This window comes from Prionailurus viverrinus, chromosome B3, assembly GCF_022837055.1.
Source record: "Prionailurus viverrinus isolate Anna chromosome B3, UM_Priviv_1.0, whole genome shotgun sequence".
NCBI classification, from domain to species: domain Eukaryota; kingdom Metazoa; phylum Chordata; class Mammalia; order Carnivora; family Felidae; genus Prionailurus; species Prionailurus viverrinus.
This window is the reverse complement of record NC_062566.1, coordinates 135,113,680-135,133,564: the sequence shown is the minus strand read 5'-3', so window position 1 is coordinate 135,133,564 and position 19,885 is coordinate 135,113,680. Positions and strand designations below refer to the sequence as shown.

General features: G+C 42.1%; 1 protein-coding gene across 4 annotated transcripts in view; it reads right to left on the bottom strand.

Moving 5' to 3' along the window:
• Window positions 1-800: 800 nt before the first annotated feature.
• VRK1 (VRK serine/threonine kinase 1) overlaps window positions 801-19,885 on the bottom strand; it is a 76,951-nt gene continuing 57,866 nt past the window's right edge. For 3 of the 4 annotated variants that reach the window (XM_047863709.1, XM_047863707.1, XM_047863710.1), the window contains exons 11-13: window positions 17,029-17,207; window positions 5,816-5,903; window positions 801-1,247 (exon numbers count right to left, since the gene is read on the bottom strand). In XM_047863709.1, coding sequence (XP_047719665.1) covers window positions 1,216-1,247; window positions 5,816-5,903; window positions 17,029-17,207 — 299 coding nt within the window. In that variant the 3' untranslated portion in view covers window positions 801-1,215. The remainder of the gene's footprint in view (window positions 1,248-5,815; window positions 5,904-17,028; window positions 17,208-19,885) is intronic. The other variant, XM_047863708.1, reaches the window with a different exon arrangement.

Genomic DNA, 19,885 nt, shown 5'->3' with positions numbered 1-19,885 from the left:
GCTGCTCAGGGCTGTCTGACAATTTGGATCTGTCTGCATTCCACCTGTACTATTATTTATTTAGTATTTTCTTCAAATCAACTCACTTTTTTAAAAACAAAAATACCTACTTTACGCTGGCTTGTCCTAAGCAATAGAGAAATCACCAGTTTAATGTGCTATACTTACGTTCTGAATACATAGTAAAATAAATGTTTAATGCTTAAATATTTAAATAAAAGTTATGTCTATACAGCATCTAAAAATACTGGATGCACCATTAAGTGGTGAGGTGTACCACTCTTTAGAAAATACAGTCTAATTCCAAGTTCTGCAACAAAGCAAACTTTGAAATTGTTCATAAATGTTTAAGTCCCAAGCTTTTATTGCCAAGGCAACTACAAAAGGTCCAAATCTTAAAATTTCTGATCACCGCAACTCTCAACGCTTGGTTTACTGCACAGACATTATTTGCCACAAAAAAGACACTTACAAGAAAGATGGTCTCCTGTGAATGAATAAGCTTGCTTTGTCTGTGTGTCTGTTTGTTTCACAGGATTTCCTTAAAAGAAGCCAGGCGATAAATGTGATCATGCTCCCAACCTGCCAATTTGTCACCTGTTTTCTTCTCGTGCACCTTGCGTGCTGACTTGGTTGTCACGGAATCTAACTTTCAAATGTTTGCGTTTTATCTCTCACAGGCCTACTTACTATCCCAACTTTGCTTTCATAACCCTTTCCCTTCTTTGGTCCTCTTGTTTCATACAGCAGGTGCTTAATAAATGCCCGCGGAACTGAACAAAATCAATACAATCCAAATCTTACGGCCACGACAAATGGTGTATTTGTTATCACGCAAAGAGACTTTTATTTTAAGGCTGTTACTTCCTTCAAGGTAAGGACTTTGTCTAAGCACACTTACACACTCTGGGCAACGTACAATGATTTGAAAAGTACACAGCATGGTAGTTTTTCTCCTCTCTACTCCAGAACCTCAAACACACACAGCCTGGGATAGCTCCAAGAGTATAACCTAAAGATCTTAAATTTTATAAATTGGCCTTTAATAAATTGTACAAAGTATTTAATAAAAAAGTTCATATTTTTCAAAGACATAGGTACTTCATGGTTAGCCCTACCCTAAAAGACTCCCATGAAAATGAAACGTTGAAAATAGAAAAAGAGGAGAAAGCCAAACGAAAGGAAGAAAAGAAAAATCAGCTGACAGCATTTGATTTACTTCTGGACTCTCTTCCTGGCTTTCGAACCTTGAAGACAAAAAACAAAGAAATTCAAATCATTAACTTACCAAACCTAAACATCAGAAATACATGCATTTTTATATACTTTTCCATATTTAAAACTCTAATTGACTATGATGATTTGTGGAGATGAAAGTCATATACAAAGGTACTGGTTAAGAGCCTGAAAATCTTAGGAAATTGTGTCCATTTTTTAATACTTGAAAAGATACGCTGACATCTTCCAGTACATTAGAACTCTCCCACTGGTAAAACATATCCAATCTACAAGGGCACTGAAATATTTCTCCCCAAAATTTTTATTGTGCAATTTACAATACGGTAACTGCTAATGTAAGCTATAAGCAACAAGACAGGCATTCATTTCTTGGCAACGATGAACTAACGCATATTGTGAAAAGCAGAGTAAAACGATACAATGTGTTGCCCTGTAAAGCCTGCTACCTACATACTCTGTGGGCAGGAGTGGCCTGGGCCATTCCAAAACCCGAAGGCTTTTCCACCAGGAATGAAATCGATCCCAACTGAGCAGCCTTCTAAAGAAGCCTCAGGCCTGACACCGGTCTAAGTACCTCATGACAGTTCCTACCCATCTAGTCCTGAGCTGGGATAAATCGGTGATTCTTTACCGGAGGCAGAATTCTTTGCGGGAATCCACCTCACCGAGGAGGCTCGGTTCCCACCTAGCACCCCCACTCCAGCTCCAAGGAGAGCACAGCAGTGGGAAGGATGCGTCTAAACCTGATCCCGGCTGCCCAGTACCCGGCAAACCAAGTGCCTTCCCACTGGCTCGCGCCTCCCTCTGCCAGGAAACGAGCAGCGGCACCGGCTGAGGGGCGGCGGGTCGCCCATAATTAATCAATGAATGCAGTCAGCAACAGATCAATAGCTTCTTTTCTGAAACGTACAAAACACCCTTTGAATCGAGGACAAGGTATTTACCACACGTCTTCTACTAAACAATTTCTAAAGGTTTTTTTGTTCAGTTACTTATGTGGAAGATCCGTTTAAAGACCAGTGTTTTTTCACTTTTCCAAGTGCCAGTTTTTATTTAATCGCCATACACTTCAATTAGAGCAAACTTCAAATTTACGTGAATATCTTTTTTTTTTCCTGCCACTGTTAATACTTAGACTATATGGCTGGCTTAAACTTGTAAGCTTTTTCTTCAACTCTTCTGGTATATAAAAACTATCCCACGGTAGATTTTTCATTTTCTATTCAAGAATTTTGAGATTAATTTTGCACAGAAACGAAGACTGTTGTGACAGGGAGACGCTGGCATAATGGGACATCACAAAGGCAAGGTCAATAACCAGTACTGTAGTACATCTACTTTTCAATAAATTTTGGAATCTATCGTCATGTTACAGAGGACACTTAACAATAGTTATTACGATGTTCAAGGAGTATTATTCTCATTAACATCCTAATCTGTCACCTGACTCTTAAATACCACTGCTGCTGATTCCCTTCAATGTAGATTTAAAATTTTCCACTGCAACTAGAAACACTACCACCACCTGGAATTTGTTATATAATCAGGATTCTGCAACATGGCGTCTTTGCTGCATGTATGAATTCAGTATTTTCCCTAACGATCAATTCTGATTGTGGCAGAAACAGTATTTTTCCTCTCCTCATCTCTTTTAAAAATATACCCATTTTCATAATATATTCCCACTGGTAAAAGGTCCAGCTGTAAGACTAATGCATAAAATTTAATATGTGGAAAATGAAAAAATACAAGTTTGGGTACTCTTCTATGATTTTACTAATGCAGAAGTAAGAAACAAGTGGGGGGCTTCTTTGCCTTAAAATATCCCCCCCCCCCTTTTTTTAACTATATCACAGATACTCGAGAGGTAAACATAAATCCTGCTTGCCTCGGCTTCGTCAAGAATGGACTAAAACTCGAGGCACTTCACAAATACTACTAACAAGAGAAGAGACTGTGGAGTACTGTCCTTTCATGAACGGGAGGGACAAAGCACACCAGCCATAAATATCATGGCTACATTAACTAATTTTTAGTACAATTCTGAAATACTGGCATGGTTTTGAAATGCCAGAATATGCATGGCTTTTTAAGGGTTATCATTTTGTGGGGGGAAAAATTACTTGCAGCAAATAACCAAATTTTCTCAATTGGTAAAAATTATGCCTTGCATAAAAATAAAAGGATTAGAGGCCTCTGTTCTTCTTGAAAACCACCCCATCACCCCCTCTCTTTCTTTGAGAAAACCCACACAATACACATTTTGAAAGCTTTCAGAATGTGTTCTTACACAATAGACCCCCAACTAGTCAAAATGAGTTTAGGTGTATCAAGAAAATTATACACGTTTTTAAAACGGTCTAAATAGATATTAAAGGAAAGTTGCTCCCACTCTGCCAGGCACAGCATCCTGAAAGATCGCACAGTGAGAGAAATCTCTTACCATATTGTAAACTATAAATTGTGTTTGAAAATAAAATTGTTAATGAAGAAACTGACATTTCTAAAGCTGCTGTTTGAGGTAACCATTCTTGAAACACATTTATGACACAAAATCTTAAAAGCTCTAAAACACCAGAAGTCACCGAATTGTATTATATATTTCTTTAAAACAAAATCCAAACATAATAATGTGCCTCCTTCTTCAAGTTACTTTAAAATGATGAAATATATATTTTCATGAACGCTTGTTTTTGTTTTTTTGGGTTTTTTTTTTGCCAGAAGCAATAACATTTTACCATCTCAGGTAGTATTTCTCTCATTTGTGAGTATTTAGACAGTAAAATACCTTACCTAGCCCTATACTTTCGGGGAAAAGATGAATTGCAATGAGAAGAGAAAGAGCATTTAAACATTAAGCTTAAGCATTAAGCAACGCAGAGTTTATAGGAATAAAGGAGAATCTGATTATTCTTTATCTCTTTTTTTTAAAATCAAAACAAAAAAATCTGGATTGTTCTCCTTAAATTTGCAATGGGGTCCACACTCTTCTAAGGACTTTAAATCAAAAATTTTAGGTATAAAAAACATTGTTCCCGGGTACAGGCGAATTTAAAATCACTTCTGTATCTCATTAAGCCACGTTCAGGTCACGAACAACCCGCAGGCAGTCAAGAGGGGCCCGAGTCTTCTCCACGCACAACTGAGTCCGCTTTGGTCTAAACGGGCACCAACCTTACTGTGACAGCGTAGGCCCTTTGCTCAGCTCATATTGCCCGTTTTGAAATTTAAGGGATTTTTGTTTAAGAATATTGTTCTATCTTTATAAATGCTCCTTAATCTACCCCCCCCCCCCCCCCCCACTGTCATGGTTGCTGCTAGTCTCTGGCTGAGACAGGCTTCCACGCACGGCTCCTCAGGGCTCCTCACCTCCTAATAAAACACGGACAAGAAGGGAGGTGGGGAGGGTGGAAATGAGGAAATGGAAGTGGCTGCAGAAAAGAGAGAGGAACTTCTTCAAAACCTTTAGCCTCCAGGGTGAGGTTCTGTCCTCCCTCTCTGGATGCTCCCAGTATTCTCTGGGGTAAATTCAGATAAACCTAAGGATGTTCGCTCAATAAATACTACATAATAAAGACTATCTTAACAGAATCGGAGCGAAAAGGATTCTCTTTGAAAGTCGAGTGTTTGCCGTCCACGAACATACACAGGTGACACTCTCAAAGGGAAGGTGGGACACATCCCTGGCTGGACTCAATGGGCCACTTGTGCTTTAACACAACTTTTACCAAAAAAGAAAAGAAAAAAAAAAAGCCTTTATTAGAAATCCAGAAACGTTGTTTCAGGACCAACGAAAGGCAGAGAGATAGAAGTCTGGAAAAAGGAAAAAATGGTACCACTCCAGCACTGAATTTCTTCACCGAGTCCAACAAATCCCCTCTTGTGAAACCTGGACCAGGTGCCCCTTTTCCTGAGCCACCCACAGGTGCGCCGTTTTCGAAGCCGCCCACACCGCAGCCCGCCCTCGCTGCGCCCTTTGCAGGCGCCACCTTCCTAACCCCAGCGCTGGCACCGCCCGCACTGCGGGAGCCTTCGGCACCAGCCTACAAGCCACTTCGGAAATGATCGTAGACTTTGCTTTTTGCTTCAAGAGCTTCGAAAGGTGACGACCCGAGGCTCTAACTCCTTGTGTCCCAGCTTGTCCAGAGAAACGAGGAGTTGGCACACTTTGCTGGGAGCGCTCGGACGGCTCAGGCAAGTGGGGCTTGGCAGCTGCGGTAAGCCCGGGAACTCCTCGCCCGGTCCCGACAGTCCGCTCACCCCGTTCCGTAGATCAATGTGCGGAAACGGAAGAGAGTTCTGGCTCCGGCACTTGAATGCTCCGTGTCGTGGGCTCCCTAGATGCAAAATGAGAGCACCTCCCGCCCCGACTTCATGATCACGATGGACAGCAAAAAATCCGGTGTATGTACAGAGGACACTGTGACCACACTCTACAAACACGAGCTCTTCTTGCACAGTATTTTATTAGACAACCAAAATGTTACGACCGTAGGTGAACCTCTTATTGAGTGGAAGGAAATGAAATCTGTGTTTACATAAGGAGAAAGCTAACAGGCAAGACCGTTCGACTTACGGGTTTGTGTGGCCTCTTCTGTCTGTGTATCTGAGCATTCCATATCTTCAACACTGGATTCTGTGCTCTCGATTCCTTTCTTTCGCTTCTTATGTGTAAAGATTTTTTAAGAGAGAGAGAGAGAAAGAGAGATGTGGTCTGACGGTCAAAGCAGTAAACACACGAACCCACCATAAAACCACCATATATGCGAATCTACCCAGGTGTGGGCATATCAAAACAAGCCGAAGACCGTTCACAATGTCAGGGTGGTGGCCGCCCCTAAGGGAAGGGGCTGGGGACGGCAGCCAGTGGGATGAAGAGAATCTTCAAGGATACACTTAGTCTAAATGTGAGCTGATTTGTTACGGCCACCTCTAACTTTGTACGCTTCTTCAGAATCATTTACCACTGAAAGCCTCACCATCGGGATCGATTATACGGAAACTCTCTCCTAAAGCAAAGCGTTTAACAAAACGGGTCTCACCACTCGGGCCAACGATACTTATTCTCCCCGTTTCACAGTGTGTGTTGTGTCTGCGGTGGGGGAGCAGGGGGTAATCTCTCTACCTGATCAGTGGGAAAATCCACACCTTGTCCACATAGTATGGATCACTGGTCATATCCTACAAATCGGTGGTAAAAGTCTACTTTAATGACAAACTTCCAGTAAATGTGTTCTTTTGGCACACTTTTTATTAAAAGGTTAGGGGGGCGTGAACCCACCTGTAAAGGAGGAGTCTGAAGAGGAAGTACACGGCTCTCCTAAAACCTCAAAAGCAGGTTGGCTTTTCTACCCTTCCCTCGGGCCTTTCCAACTTTCTATTCATTTTTCTAGTTGAGGGTTACTAGAAAGTTAAGGCTCGTATTCTGCCACCGGCCCGTCTTCCCAAGTGTTCATTCAATTTCTTTTTATTGTTTTCGATCACTTTTCTAACTAGTTCAGTCCTGTGTGAAGTTTTTAAATTACTCAACACGTCTACAAATGGAAGACATTAGTAATAACTTTACAACTTTGTATTTCTCGTATCCCTTTATCCCAATTTAAATGTGTTAAAATCCAAATGACTACTCAAAGCTTCCCTCGGTTGCCTGGATTTCCTTTAGGAAAGCCTCTCATTTGCCCCCGATTTCAGATTCACAACGCGTCGGAATGTCCCGGCTTGTATTTTGTAACAATTCACGTGAAGTTAAATTTCACCTGAGCATTTCCCTTGCCGCAGGCCATTCTGCACTCTGCTCTCTCGCCTGATGGCAACTGCGGGTTCCGTTCCACAGGGAACGACACGGGAAAAGCTCGACTCGACTCAAACTACATGATCTTAAAACCCCCAAATGGTCAGAACTGTTGTTACGCACGTATTACGAACAATCCCACTGTTTCAAAATATTCTTAAGGTGGCCGTGGAAAGATCGGGACTCAGATATACCCACCACGTTCCTAAAGCAAACGCTTCACGTGCACAAAAAGAACTTGACGGCACCTTAAGAAACTTGAAAAGGCGTTCATTTAGCAGATCTGTATAGGGAGGTATTGCCTCTCAAAAATAGCTGTGAGAGTGGCTGTAACTTCATATAACTGATGAGAGAAGGGGAGAGTGCCTTACATCTTTCTTTTCCAAAGTGTTGCTTCATGATTACCATCTAAACCCTGCTGGGCTGAACAGATTGGTTCGATAATTACATACAATAACTGCAGTGGGCAGGTAACCCTCAGCTGGCACAGGGCAGCTCCCCTGTGAGAACTTCCATATGCAAACTGCACTGATGGAGTGCATTAGGTACATCTTTCCTGCCGGTGCACAGGCCTGATTAACGCCAGCCAAGACTCCAAGGTTAGCATGTCAGCAGATTTGTGATGCATTAGGCAGGAATAAACACAGACACTTTTGTTCGTTCGGACCAAAATTAAGGAGGAATATTTCACTACTATATTGCTTTCCATATGGGAAAGAATGCATTTTCCGATCTTGAGGGGGCAGTTTTTTAAATGCTCATTACAAAGGGGGCTATCCAATACATTCTAAAGAACCTAGTGTGTTCATCTTGTTTTCAAGCTTATTTAATAAAAAAAAAAAAAAAAAAAAAAAAAAAAAAGAGCTTCCTTAATCTCCATGCAGGTAAATGACACAGGAATGAAAATCAGCCAGTATTCAAGCAAAAACAAACCACCGTGTTGTAAGCATCATGCAGTAGGTAGAACACTGAATCTCAGGTGGGTATCTCCAGCCCAACTTTTCTGAGAACATATTTAGTTTTGACAGAAAGGACCAATGGTCTACAGGAAAAGACCAATTAAAAAAAAAAAAAAAAAAACCACACAAACAAACAAACAAAAACCCTTCCAGTTTAATAGCATGTAAGTTAGTGTGTTATTTCTACAAGACAACGAGTAAAATTCCAAACAATTCACTGGCAGCTTCTTTCTCCCGACTGTCTCCAAATGCTTCATTTCATTATTTGTCAACATCCTGGGCTTCAGATAGTGTGTATTTTGGTTCTCTTTGAACAGAAAACGGCTTCACAAAGGCACCACACTAATCTCTGATTCTGTCATATTCCACACCAGGTCCCACAAAGTGCCTTTGCATTTATAAACGAAATCAAAATATTGTACGACACACAAGAATAACTTATAAACTCAGAACAGAGTTTTCTTTTAATTCAGCACAGCTAAAATATCTGCAGAAAATTAGGTTTATTTCAAAGGGCATTAGCGTATGTGTTACACATTGTATTTTTGAAGTGTTCAGATATGCTAGGCTAAAATTTAGTTAATTAGCAGCTTCTCACTTCCAGCTTAGAAACAGGGAGACAAATCAGCTAGATGCATTTGGACTGATAATTTACTAATCGTCTAAACACTGACTAGAGACCAGAGACTTAAAGCTGTTTTAACGGGACAAAGAATTAAAATCTTCTGAGGCAAAAACCAAAGACCTGTTCATTCTCTGCTTCCCAGGTCAGAGACCAAAAGATCACCTCTAGACCCTTTCAACAGCCTCTGGGAAAACCCAATCAGATGTCTGGCTATGGCAAAGGAGAGGAGGTGCCAGGCCTGTGGCTGGTTTTTCCTCCTCATTACAAAAATCACACACGTTTATTATAGAGACTTAGCATATACAGCCTTTGGAACCGTGCATGTGTCAATGAACAAAGAATTCTAAATACAAACAGGTGACTGTACTAATCAGTCCATCTTACTTTGTTCATTTGGTTAAGGCCACCTAAAGTCACCATGCGGATAGACACAGTTTATAAATTACTCCTCCATACGTTAACAGCAACCAGAAAAACAGGCTGTTACTCAACAGTAACTAAAAAAGACCGAATGGATCTTCTGCGAAGGTGAAGCAGACGCGACGCGACCGGGGGCTTCAGTTAAAATTCACGATGCAGACAAAACACTGAGGCTGGGGAGGGCACAAGGCCAAGAGAACTGTGGGGTGTTTCCCAGCTGGGGGTGGGGAAAGACCAGAACTCGGAGCTCTTTGTTTTTACAGGGTTTCCATCTCGGAGCTGTGCCGCCCCGCTCACCCTGGGCAGGAGGCGGCAACTCCCGGTTGCTTTGCCTCCACATTGACGTGTCCCTTCCTAAAGGGGTCAAGCCCACGGAGCGGTGCGCCTGGCGAAGCCCAGCGCTCTTCACCTGCGCGCTCTCGGTGAGCCCCGCGTGGCACTGTACGTGGACAGATGTGCGGGTCTGCACCTGTCCGGCAACCGTCCACCTAGCGCTGTGACGATAAAGAGCTGACTTCCTATCGTACTCCAAACCCTTTGCAAACTGTGTCACGTTGAAGTGGACATCAAGCAAGTACAGATGTATTTTGAGGAAAAGCAGGAAAAGGTCAGACGTAATTGGAAAAAGAAGAAATGAAAAGAAAAGAAGTGGGTCAGGAAGCGAGTAAGGGACTTAAAAAGAGGGGCAGATTCATTTGAAGAATAATCTAAAGCTATTCTGCTAGAATGCATTAAAGTGATTTATTGTTTTAAAAGAGTTCCAGTGATGAAGGCTGTCACAAGAATCGCGAACGTCACCATTTCCTTCTGCAGTAACTCCGGCCTCCGTGTTACTGGGGGCAGAGAACCCACCACACATCGACTGAGCACCTACTGTGTGCCCGCAACTGTTAACAGGCTTCGCTCTCAGGTTGAAAAAGACATGCGAACAAACAGATGAAAGCAAAAGACTAATTTCGGCTTTTAGAAAACCATTAAGCACACGCAAGTGAAATTTCTAAAACCGTACGTATGGAAGTCCTATCAAATCACTGTAGGTCTGTAAGTTGTCTCAAGTCCAACGCGACCCCCCGCGCGCGGAATGCCATTCTATGAAGGATCAATCCGTACATAAATGGGACACGTGCACTGCAGCAGGATCCTCGCACAGAGAGTCGTGACACCGCGGCGATGCTTTCCAGGAAGCAACTTTACTTGTGCTGGCCCCGCTCGGGTGGGTTCGTACCTGAAGAACTGAGCCCCGAGCGCCACGAGGTGTAGATTTTCACACACTTCCACTTTTTTGTCTCTCACACACAGCAACACACAAACATGCAGTCTGATGGGGCGGTCTCACGTTACAAGGTCGTGAGGGATGTTATCACGTACGCGTATAGCCAGGATGCCTTGAGGTTTTTGTTTTCGGGGTTTTTTTCCCCCTCTCCTTAGGGAGGGGGCCCTACCACAACATGACTTCATTTTATTCGTTGTTGTTATTTGCTTCCATTTATGTGTCCTGTCTCCATGTTTAGTTATCTACTCTGGACGCAGGAAGAGGAAGTACAACTCCAGTAAATTTTGCTGATTTTATCAGGTCTGGGGGACTGGGTTTAACAAAAGAAAATGTTTCAATATAGGATTTCCCATGAGGAATGGAGGATTCCCTGTTATCGGCTGAAAATGAACTAATGACACACAGTGTACAGAAACAAACAAAAAACCAAAAACTAAAATCTCCTGTGACCGTAACATGGGAGACGGTCTGCAAGGAGCTGAGAGCGAAACACGCTTGGTTTACTCTTGTGGGGGGAGGACATAGATTCGGGTTATCTTGAAACGTTCACACACACACGTTAAAAATAGATGTTTTAAACACATAAGTGTTTAAAAATAAGGGGGGGAGGGATATTTGACGGACAATATTTCAACCTCCTTCCACCCAAACTCTAAAGAAATGAACACAAAGGACAGTTAAGAACTATTTCAGCAGCGGACAGTGACAGTGCCTCACACCATAATCTTTGGGAAGTGGTGGCCAAGAACAGTCAGACACTTCTAGAAAGCAACATGAGGCTCCTACCCAACGCTGAACCACACTGGAGAAAGATCATGAGGGAACACCATTCAGGAATCTTTTGACACTGACGTCCAATTTACAAAATATAAATAGGAAGCTTGGAAAGGAAGACTGGAACAGCCCCGAAAGAGACCTTCCCTACTCCCACAGTGCCTCATCAAAAGCTGGACACACAAGTCTGTTTCTCCCCTGGCTGAGAAGAAGCCTGGAGAAAGAGGGCAGAACAAGCACAGTCATTCAGGACAAATTATTTTCAACAATAAACATGATTTACCAACATAGATGACTAGAGAGAAAACAAGTAAATGAGAGCAAAAGCCATGGAGAAGAACCCCCAATGAGGCTTCTCTCACTGTGAATTTAGATTTTACCAAATGTTTGCCTCTTCTGGCTAGGAAGAGAATGGAACAACTACTGAGGACAGATGATTTGGCCCACTGTACCAGCTGAGCTCGGCTCTCCAGGTCCTCCCCAAGTATGAGCTGCAGGCAGAGAAAGTCCCTTTACAATACAGGGTATACCATATTCATGGAACAGAAAGGAATATTGTGAAGATGTCAATTGTTCCCAAAGTGATAGGGTCAACACATTCTCAATCAAAATCCCAGAAGCATTTTTGTAAAAATTACTAAACGGATTATAAAATTTATGTAAAGCCAAGGCACCAAGAATAGCTAAGACAAAGAGAAGAACAAAGTTGGAGGGCTTACACCATCAGATACCATCACGAAGCCAGTAGTTCAAACAGTGTGGCCAGGCAAAGATAAGTAGGCCAATGGTATAGAACAGGATCAAAACACAGATGTGCAGACCCAAACACATATGGTTTGAAAGCCTGCTACATGCTGTGGGGACATTATAGTCTTCAATAAATGGTTCAAATCAACGAATAATCCACAGGAGGTAAATAAACATGGACTCATACCACGCACAAAATCAGCTGCTGGTAAATCGTAGACCTAAATGCAAAAGATAAAATTTCTTGACAATGACCGAATATCTTCATGATCTTGGTAGACAAAATGTTCCCAAAACAGAATACAAAAAGTACTAACCATAAACAAAAAGACTGATAAATTAGGCTTCATTAAAATGAAGGACTTCGGCCATCAAGAGGTACCATAGTGACAGAATGAAAACATACACTACCAATCGTAAAAAACAAACAAACGAACAAACAAAAAATGTGTAATACACAGACTGCATATATATGAAGTAGGCAGGTCTGGCAAATCAAAAGAAAGCTGACAATCACCTCCCCCCCCCCCCCCCGCCACTTTTTCATGGACAAAAGATTTGAAATGCACCTCACAGCAAAAGGACAATGGAGACTGACGGGCATAGGAAAGGGTGTTCCAAATCAATACTCTCAAGGAGATTAAATTAAAACCACAGAGAAATACCAGCACACATCTACCAAAATAGATAAAATTAAATACAAGGCAACAAATAGTGTTGGTGAGTGCTGGTGAGCAGCCTCTCACAGGCTGCTGGTGGGGAGAATCAAGTGGACAGTTGCTGTGGGAAACTGCCTGGCATCAGCGCTGAAGCTACACGTTAAGTAAGCCCTCTACCCCGTAACTCCACTATGTATATGCCCCGCCGGAAATCAATGTATTGGCTTCCCAAAAGAAGCTAAAAGAATGTTCTTAACCGGCATTCTTGCAAGTGCCAGAAACCGGAAACAGTGCACGCGTCCATCACTAGAAGGGATAAATGAATTATGATGCAGTCATATAATGCAGCGCTCAGTACACAGTAACGAAAAATGAACGACTCCGGTTGCATGCAACAGCATGGAAATTCAGACATACAATGATATGATCGACACAAAAGGGTACATGTCGTATGGTGCCGTTACTGCAAATTTTCCTTAAAGGGCAAAAGCAATGTATGGTGTTGTAAGTCAAAATACTGGTTACTTTTTTTTTTTTTTTTTTTAATTTGTTAACCTGTATTTATTTTTGAGAGAGACAGAGTGCGAGTGGGGGGGGGAACAGAGAGAGGGGCAGACACAGAATCCAAAACAGGCTCCAGGCTCCGAGCCGTCAGCACAGACAGACCCTGACGCGGGGCTCGAACTCATGAACTGTGAGATCGTGACCTGAGCTGAAGTCGGCCGCTCAACCGAATGAGCCACCCAGGTGCCCCCTGGTTACTCTTAATGAAGGAATAATGGCTGAGAGGAAGGCATGAGAGAGGTTTCTGGGGTTCAAGTAATGATCCAGACCTCGATATGGGGGATGTTTAAATGTATATGTTCACTTTGTAAAGTTCAAATTCCACACTTATTTGTGTCATTTTTCTGTACATACATCACGATCTCACTTAAAAATATAGGGCGAAAAAAAGCTACTTGACAAAATCCAGACAAGTAAGACAAGATTAAACTACAGAGCTCAAGCAGCTAAGGAAAAGAATCATTAGTCAACACCGAATCCGCTGACCTAGAGAACTGTGGCTAAACCACCAAGTGAAACACAAAGAAATGTATCAACTTCAACAACCTAAATTTATGTAAAGAAAATACACTTTCTACTACGTAGCATGCTCAACCAGCTAGACAGACGTTCACCAAATTCAGAGGGTTTATCTGGGGCGATCTGACTGAAACCACGGGCTACGTGGTATAAATTTAATACTACGTGGGGGACAGTCACCTCAAGAGACAGGAAGGTGGCCACCAGAGCGGAAAGCCTTTACCCTTACTCAACTCTTTGCACCATGTTCCAGGCTGAGTGCCAGCAGGGATTCATTTCACCATGGTTAATGGTTTTTCAGAGAAACTCTAGAAAGGCCAACTAGCATAATATAACTTAAAAAAAAAAAAAAAAAACTAGAATACATGGGAGTGGAAAGAAGGCTACGTACACATCATTCACAGGAAACAAGAGTATATACTGTCTACAAATTGCAGGGCCACACGCTAGGCCTACTCACTGAATCTCCAGGGATGAGACTCAAGAAATTCTGACGAGCAGCCCTGTTGTTGGCTTGGGCAAGCAACTTAATCAAGGCTGTGCAAGAAAATAGCTAGTGGAGGCATTACCTTCCTTTTAACTTGCTGAGTTCCTTCCAGTAAATTAAGCTGTTCTGAACCCAGATGGGACAGGGAGGAATTCTTTAAGGATGGAACCACATGCTATTGGTCTTTATAGCCCCAGGGACCTAGCCTAGACCAGGCGCATAAATTAGACTTTTATATCGCTGAATGTTGGTTTAAGAGAACACAATGAATCCAATAACTGCTGGAACTACTGCCCGGTTCTCAAGTGTTCAGTTCTAATCAACAAGGAAAATCTTTGGCTGTGTACTTCCTAAAGGTAGAGCGGTACTTAGTTTTTTTCAGCTTCGGCTGTAGGTTATCCCCAAATCCTGTGCTTTAAATAAAACTCTCTGGCTACTGAGGCTGAAAACATTTTCAAGTGGGTAAATTCATACTTCACTCTAGTTTCCAAATGTGCTGCACCACAACCAAGCACGATTATAAAAAAAAGGATAGAGACCTTGCTTCATTCTGCTGCAGATCAATTCTCGTAGGTTTCTGCCATAATGGACAAGTCTTGGGAACAGAGAAATATACACTGAATTGATTAAACCTCTCCCTTTCCGAAAGAGAGTTGAGTGTCATAAATACAAAGAACATATACTTTAAAAAAAGTTTTAAGAGATTACGACAAAGGGAAAGGAAAAAAATATATACTAATTACAAGGTTAAACATAATTTCTATGATTGAGCATCATAATTAGCTCTGAGCTTCCTAGTAGCCGGAGCAAAATAATGACATCTTGATTATATACCCTTTGCTAAAAAAGAGATGGACCATTAATTTGTCAAAGGAAAACTTGCCAGTCAGTGCAGCTCTGCCCTTATCTGCTCTAGATGTGGGCTATTTACAATTTATTTGAAGAAAACGTTCTCGGGCTTAAAAAAAAAAAAAAAAAACAGTCTGGACCAACTCTTCCACGTTACAAAAAAAGACAAAAGGCCAACAAAGTTAACAACTCACCTACAGTAACATGGCTATCAAAGTGTTTCATGATCTCACCTAACCTTAACTGTTAATAACTTCTTTTTAACACAAAGAATAGCCCTGTGTCAGTCAGCTATGAGGGAAGGAGGGAAAAAGCAGGAAACTAATAGAGTGGGAAATCTAGTAACTCCCTTGATACTCATTTTTGCCCTCTAAACGAAGCTTTCTTTCTGCAGATAGGGGTTGGCCCAGAGGGAACTCTCCGGCCTTCTGAACTACCCAAGGACACATGAGGACTGTGCCGTCACAGACCCTGGTTCTGCAGAGCACTGACCTACTGGGTTATGAAGTCAGCCAAGCTGCAGAAACCACGTTTTCTCCAGCACGGAAGTCCCAGCAACGGCGCCCTGCAGAGCAAGGGGCTGTGGCACTGGACTAGGTCTCACCACAATCGATCTTTAAGTTCCCAATCGGCAAAAATTTAGAGGAAAACACCACAGACGCTGGCTACGAATATTGCCACACAGAAAGTCTGGCCTTGGCAGGCACGTGCAAAGTCCAAATCTGCGGCCTTACTGAACAATTCCACTCGGGCCGCCATTTTATCCCCTGCACTGCAAAGCTGGACGTGGCTTTCCGCACGCTGGCTGACCACAAAAATGGGGCGATGCCATTAAGACAAAACTTCCAAAAGGAAAAGACATGTGTACGTAGATGCAGCGCATAATTTCGGATCCTGTGGTGAGACTACAAAGAGACCTAATGTTTGCCAAAAGCGTCAAATTCATGATACAATTTCAAAATTCTTATCTCCTTTAGAAGTTAAAAAGAATTACAAAACTCTTTTAAGATGGTGCTCCTTATGTTAAACCCTTTTTCTCACAGTTTGGAATAAGAAAGGAATGTACTGGAATTTACAGTCAACGACAGTAAAAACAGGCAACGCTACAAAAAAATATTTTTCTGCTAAAAGTACTTTCCCTTTTCTATTTAAAAGCAGCTAACGCATTTTATTCAATAATTTCAGACTCTAAGGGAAATCACTAAACTAGTCAATAATTTAATTATTAAAAATAACCCAGAAGTTGACGTATACCTGTCAAATCTAAAATTTTAAAGTGATACCAGGAGTTATTTACATGCCAGCGCAAAAGTTCACCCATCAAGCCCATTGTTAATATCGCTCTCCGAAAAATTAAACCTCCTTATATGAAGATACATCGCTTTACATGACGACATTTCTGTAAACAACAAAATAATGTTCAAATGGTGGGGGCACCTGGGTGGCTCAGTCAGTTAAGCGGCCGACTTTGGCTCAGGTCATGATCTCATGGTTCACGAGTTCAAGCCCCGCGTCGGGCTCCGTGCTGACGGCTCGGAGCCTGCAGCCTGCTTCGGATTCTGTGTCTCCCTCTCTCTCTGCCCCTCCCCTGCTCTCTCTCTCTCTCAAAAATAAATAAACATGAAAAAATTATTAAAAAAAAAAAAAAAAAAAAAACAAAACAAATGGTGAACACTCCCCACCAGCAAACCAGGAAACTTTCAAACACTAGTTTTCAAATAGTAATTTTCAAACCCCGACTTTCAAATGGTGCGCTGTGACCACACCAACAAACGAGGAAGAGCTAAGAGCCCAGAGCAACCCTGCCAGGTGGCCTGGGAGGTCAAAACCCCCCAAACCACGGGCTGAGTGCCCCATTCAAATCCCCCTGCCAGACATCAGTATCCCAAATCAGAATCTTGCTAGGAATTTAGGAACTTGCCACGGGATAAAGAAACATCCATTCATTTTTCTACAACCCTCTACATATTTTTCTGTCTTATATCACCTTATATGATGGTGATAAATATTTAATTGCCGAGCAGTCTGTTACAATTTTCTTTACTCATTTACTTTCCGAAAATTAGTATTTGCTGCAATTATCATCACAGGAAGCCAAAGGATCACTTATAACAAAATTCACCTTTGTTACTGTTTTTGCTCTCAGGCCTCCGTTCTCCACAAGGCTGAGGTCCAGCTTGCCATCGTCCTTGCTGCCTATGGCCCTCAGTCCTTGCAGAAGAGTGTCTCGCAAGTTCTGATAAAGAGGTTTCTCGGCGTAGTCCAGTAATTTCACTGTTTCCATGTATTTAGCAATTTCATCTAAAAGAATGACACGATTATTCTGTAATCTTTCAATCAAAATACAACGTACTTAGCTCTCACTTCTAAGAAAACAACTCACGGTTACAGCAAAATTAGACCACGTATCGGTATCTGGTTAAAATACGTTTTTTACAATCATTTCTTCAATGGAAAGTACGCTTTCGAAGTCAGGAATCGTCAGGCGAGTCAGATAAAAAACTTATTTTGGGATGTAATGTGAAACACATTTTTTGTCATCGTAAGGGACGAAAGATAAAAGACATACTAAAATCTAAACGTGCACGGAAACAACCGCCGTCGTCTTAAAGCTACAAAAACAGAAGAGGAAAGGGCCTTGAACAGATGATTAAGTAACATGTACCTAAAGATCAGGAATATCACGGCCAGTATCTTTTGCCATGGAAGCCATCAGTCCCACAGAAGACAGCTGCATGCTTTGTCTGCGTACGTGAGAAACCAAACGTACCAAGAACAAGCTGAAGAAAGGAGAGGGAAGCAAGGCCTAGTTTCCCATCAAAGAGAAAAACCAGCTTCTGAATGACGAAAGGCTTCCTGTGCACTGAGGCAGAAGCGCACGCCCAGAAAGAAATCTTACTAGTCAGGATCAACACTTCTCGGCACCAGAAATCCATCCTGAGGCGACGGACTCGACGCTCCCCAGCCTCTCCCTTCCAGCGCCCTCCAGGGAGCTTGTGCGCCCGCTGCCTCACACGCTGGCTCCTGGACCCCTACCTGTCCTCTCCAATCCCAACAGATCCAAACCCAAACTCCTGATCTGCCGCTAAGCCTGCTCCGCCGCCGTCCCCTGCCCGCCCCCACTCCCGTTACTGAGAATGCCATCCTTCCAGCTCCTCGGGACAAAAACCTCTCCCCACACCCCACACCCAGAAAACCAAGAGATCTTGACAGTGCTACACACACATACACACACACACCTTCATTCATCTGAGTACTGACTGGCATTCACTATGCGGCAGGCACAATTCTAGATACTCGGGATACGTGAGGAAAAGCGAAGTGAAAATCCCTCCCTTCAACTTTCTTAATCTGACAAAGGGGGTCTCTGGCAAACCTACAGCAAACCTCACTGGGCATGGTCACACAGGGAAATCTTTCCTTCCGAGAGGGGAAAATGTGAAGCATGTTCACGACTCCTGTTCAGTATAATAGCCATGTATGCTTTAAGTCAGGACACGAAGGCAAGAAAAGAAACAGGCATAAAGAGTGGAATGGTTTATTCACAAACACAACAGTGTATGCAGAAAATCCTAAGGAATCTATAAAAAAAAAAAACCTAGTGGGACTAATAGGTAAATTTATCAGGGTCACAGGATACAAGGTAAATATAAAAAAAAATCGATTTCTATATACTAGCAACGAACAATTGGAAAAATAAGATTTTTAAAAAACTGATCACTTACAACGGCATATAAAGCTGTCAAATACCTAGCAACATATACAGTGAAGGTGGGTGAGATTTTTGCAGAGAAAATTATAAAACAGTGAGATAAATTAAGTCGGACGAAATTAAGTGGAGGATATACCACATCTGTGGACCGGAAGATCCAATAGTAAAAAGATGTCAGTTAATCTGTAGAGTCAATGCCATACCACTCAAAATTCCAGCAAACTGGAAAGGGAGGGGATGTGTGTGGAATTGACAAGGTGATTCTAAAATGTACACAAAAGGTCAAGGATAGCAAAACACCAGAGTCAAGTTTAAAGAACAGTAGTGCTGGCGGACTTAAACCACCAGATAATCAAGACTCAAGGCCAGATAGAGTAATTATGACAGTATGGCCCAAGAATAGACCAAAGACTAATAAAAAGAAGGGAGTCCAGAAACATCCACAGATCCAGTTGATTTAAGACAAAGGCAGCACCATAGGGTAAGAGTGGTTTTATCAAGAAAAGCTACTGGGTCAACTGTTTACAAACACAGGGTGGGGAAGAAACCTGGCCTCTCCTCATATAATGCACAATAATCAATTACAGATGGAAAAAAACTTTATGTGTAACTGGCAATCTATAACTACCAAAAAACTGGAAATAATCCAACATTAGAACAGATAAATGGTGGCATATAAATACAACAATTCTGTTAGAGATGAGAATGAACAGATCACTGTTTCCTGTGCGACAACGGGGCCCTGGGAGGATCTAATGCACAGCATGGTGACTGTAGTTAACAACTGATACCATAGGGGCGCCTGTGTGGCTCAGTCGGTTGAGTGTCTGACTTCGGCTCAGGTCATGATCTCACGGTTCATGAGTCTGAGCCCTGCATCGGGCTCTGTGCTGACAGCTCAGAGCCTGGAGCCCGCTTCAGAGTCTCTGTCTCCCTCTCTCTCTGTCCCTCCCCTGATCATGCTCTGTCTCCCTCCCTCTCTCATTCTCTCTCTCTCTCTCTCAAAAAATAATAAAATAAAATAAAATAAAATAAAATAAAATAAAATAAAATAAAATAAAATAAAATAAAAAACACTTAAAAAAAAATAAGAATTGGTACCATAGACTGGAAAGTGGCTGAGAGCAGATCTTGAGCAGTCTTACCATACACACAGACACACACACAGTTAACTGAGGTGATGGAAGTGTTAATTATCTTTGATCTTGTTAATCATTCTACAATATAAATGTATATCAAATCACCACACTCTACACTTTAAATGTAT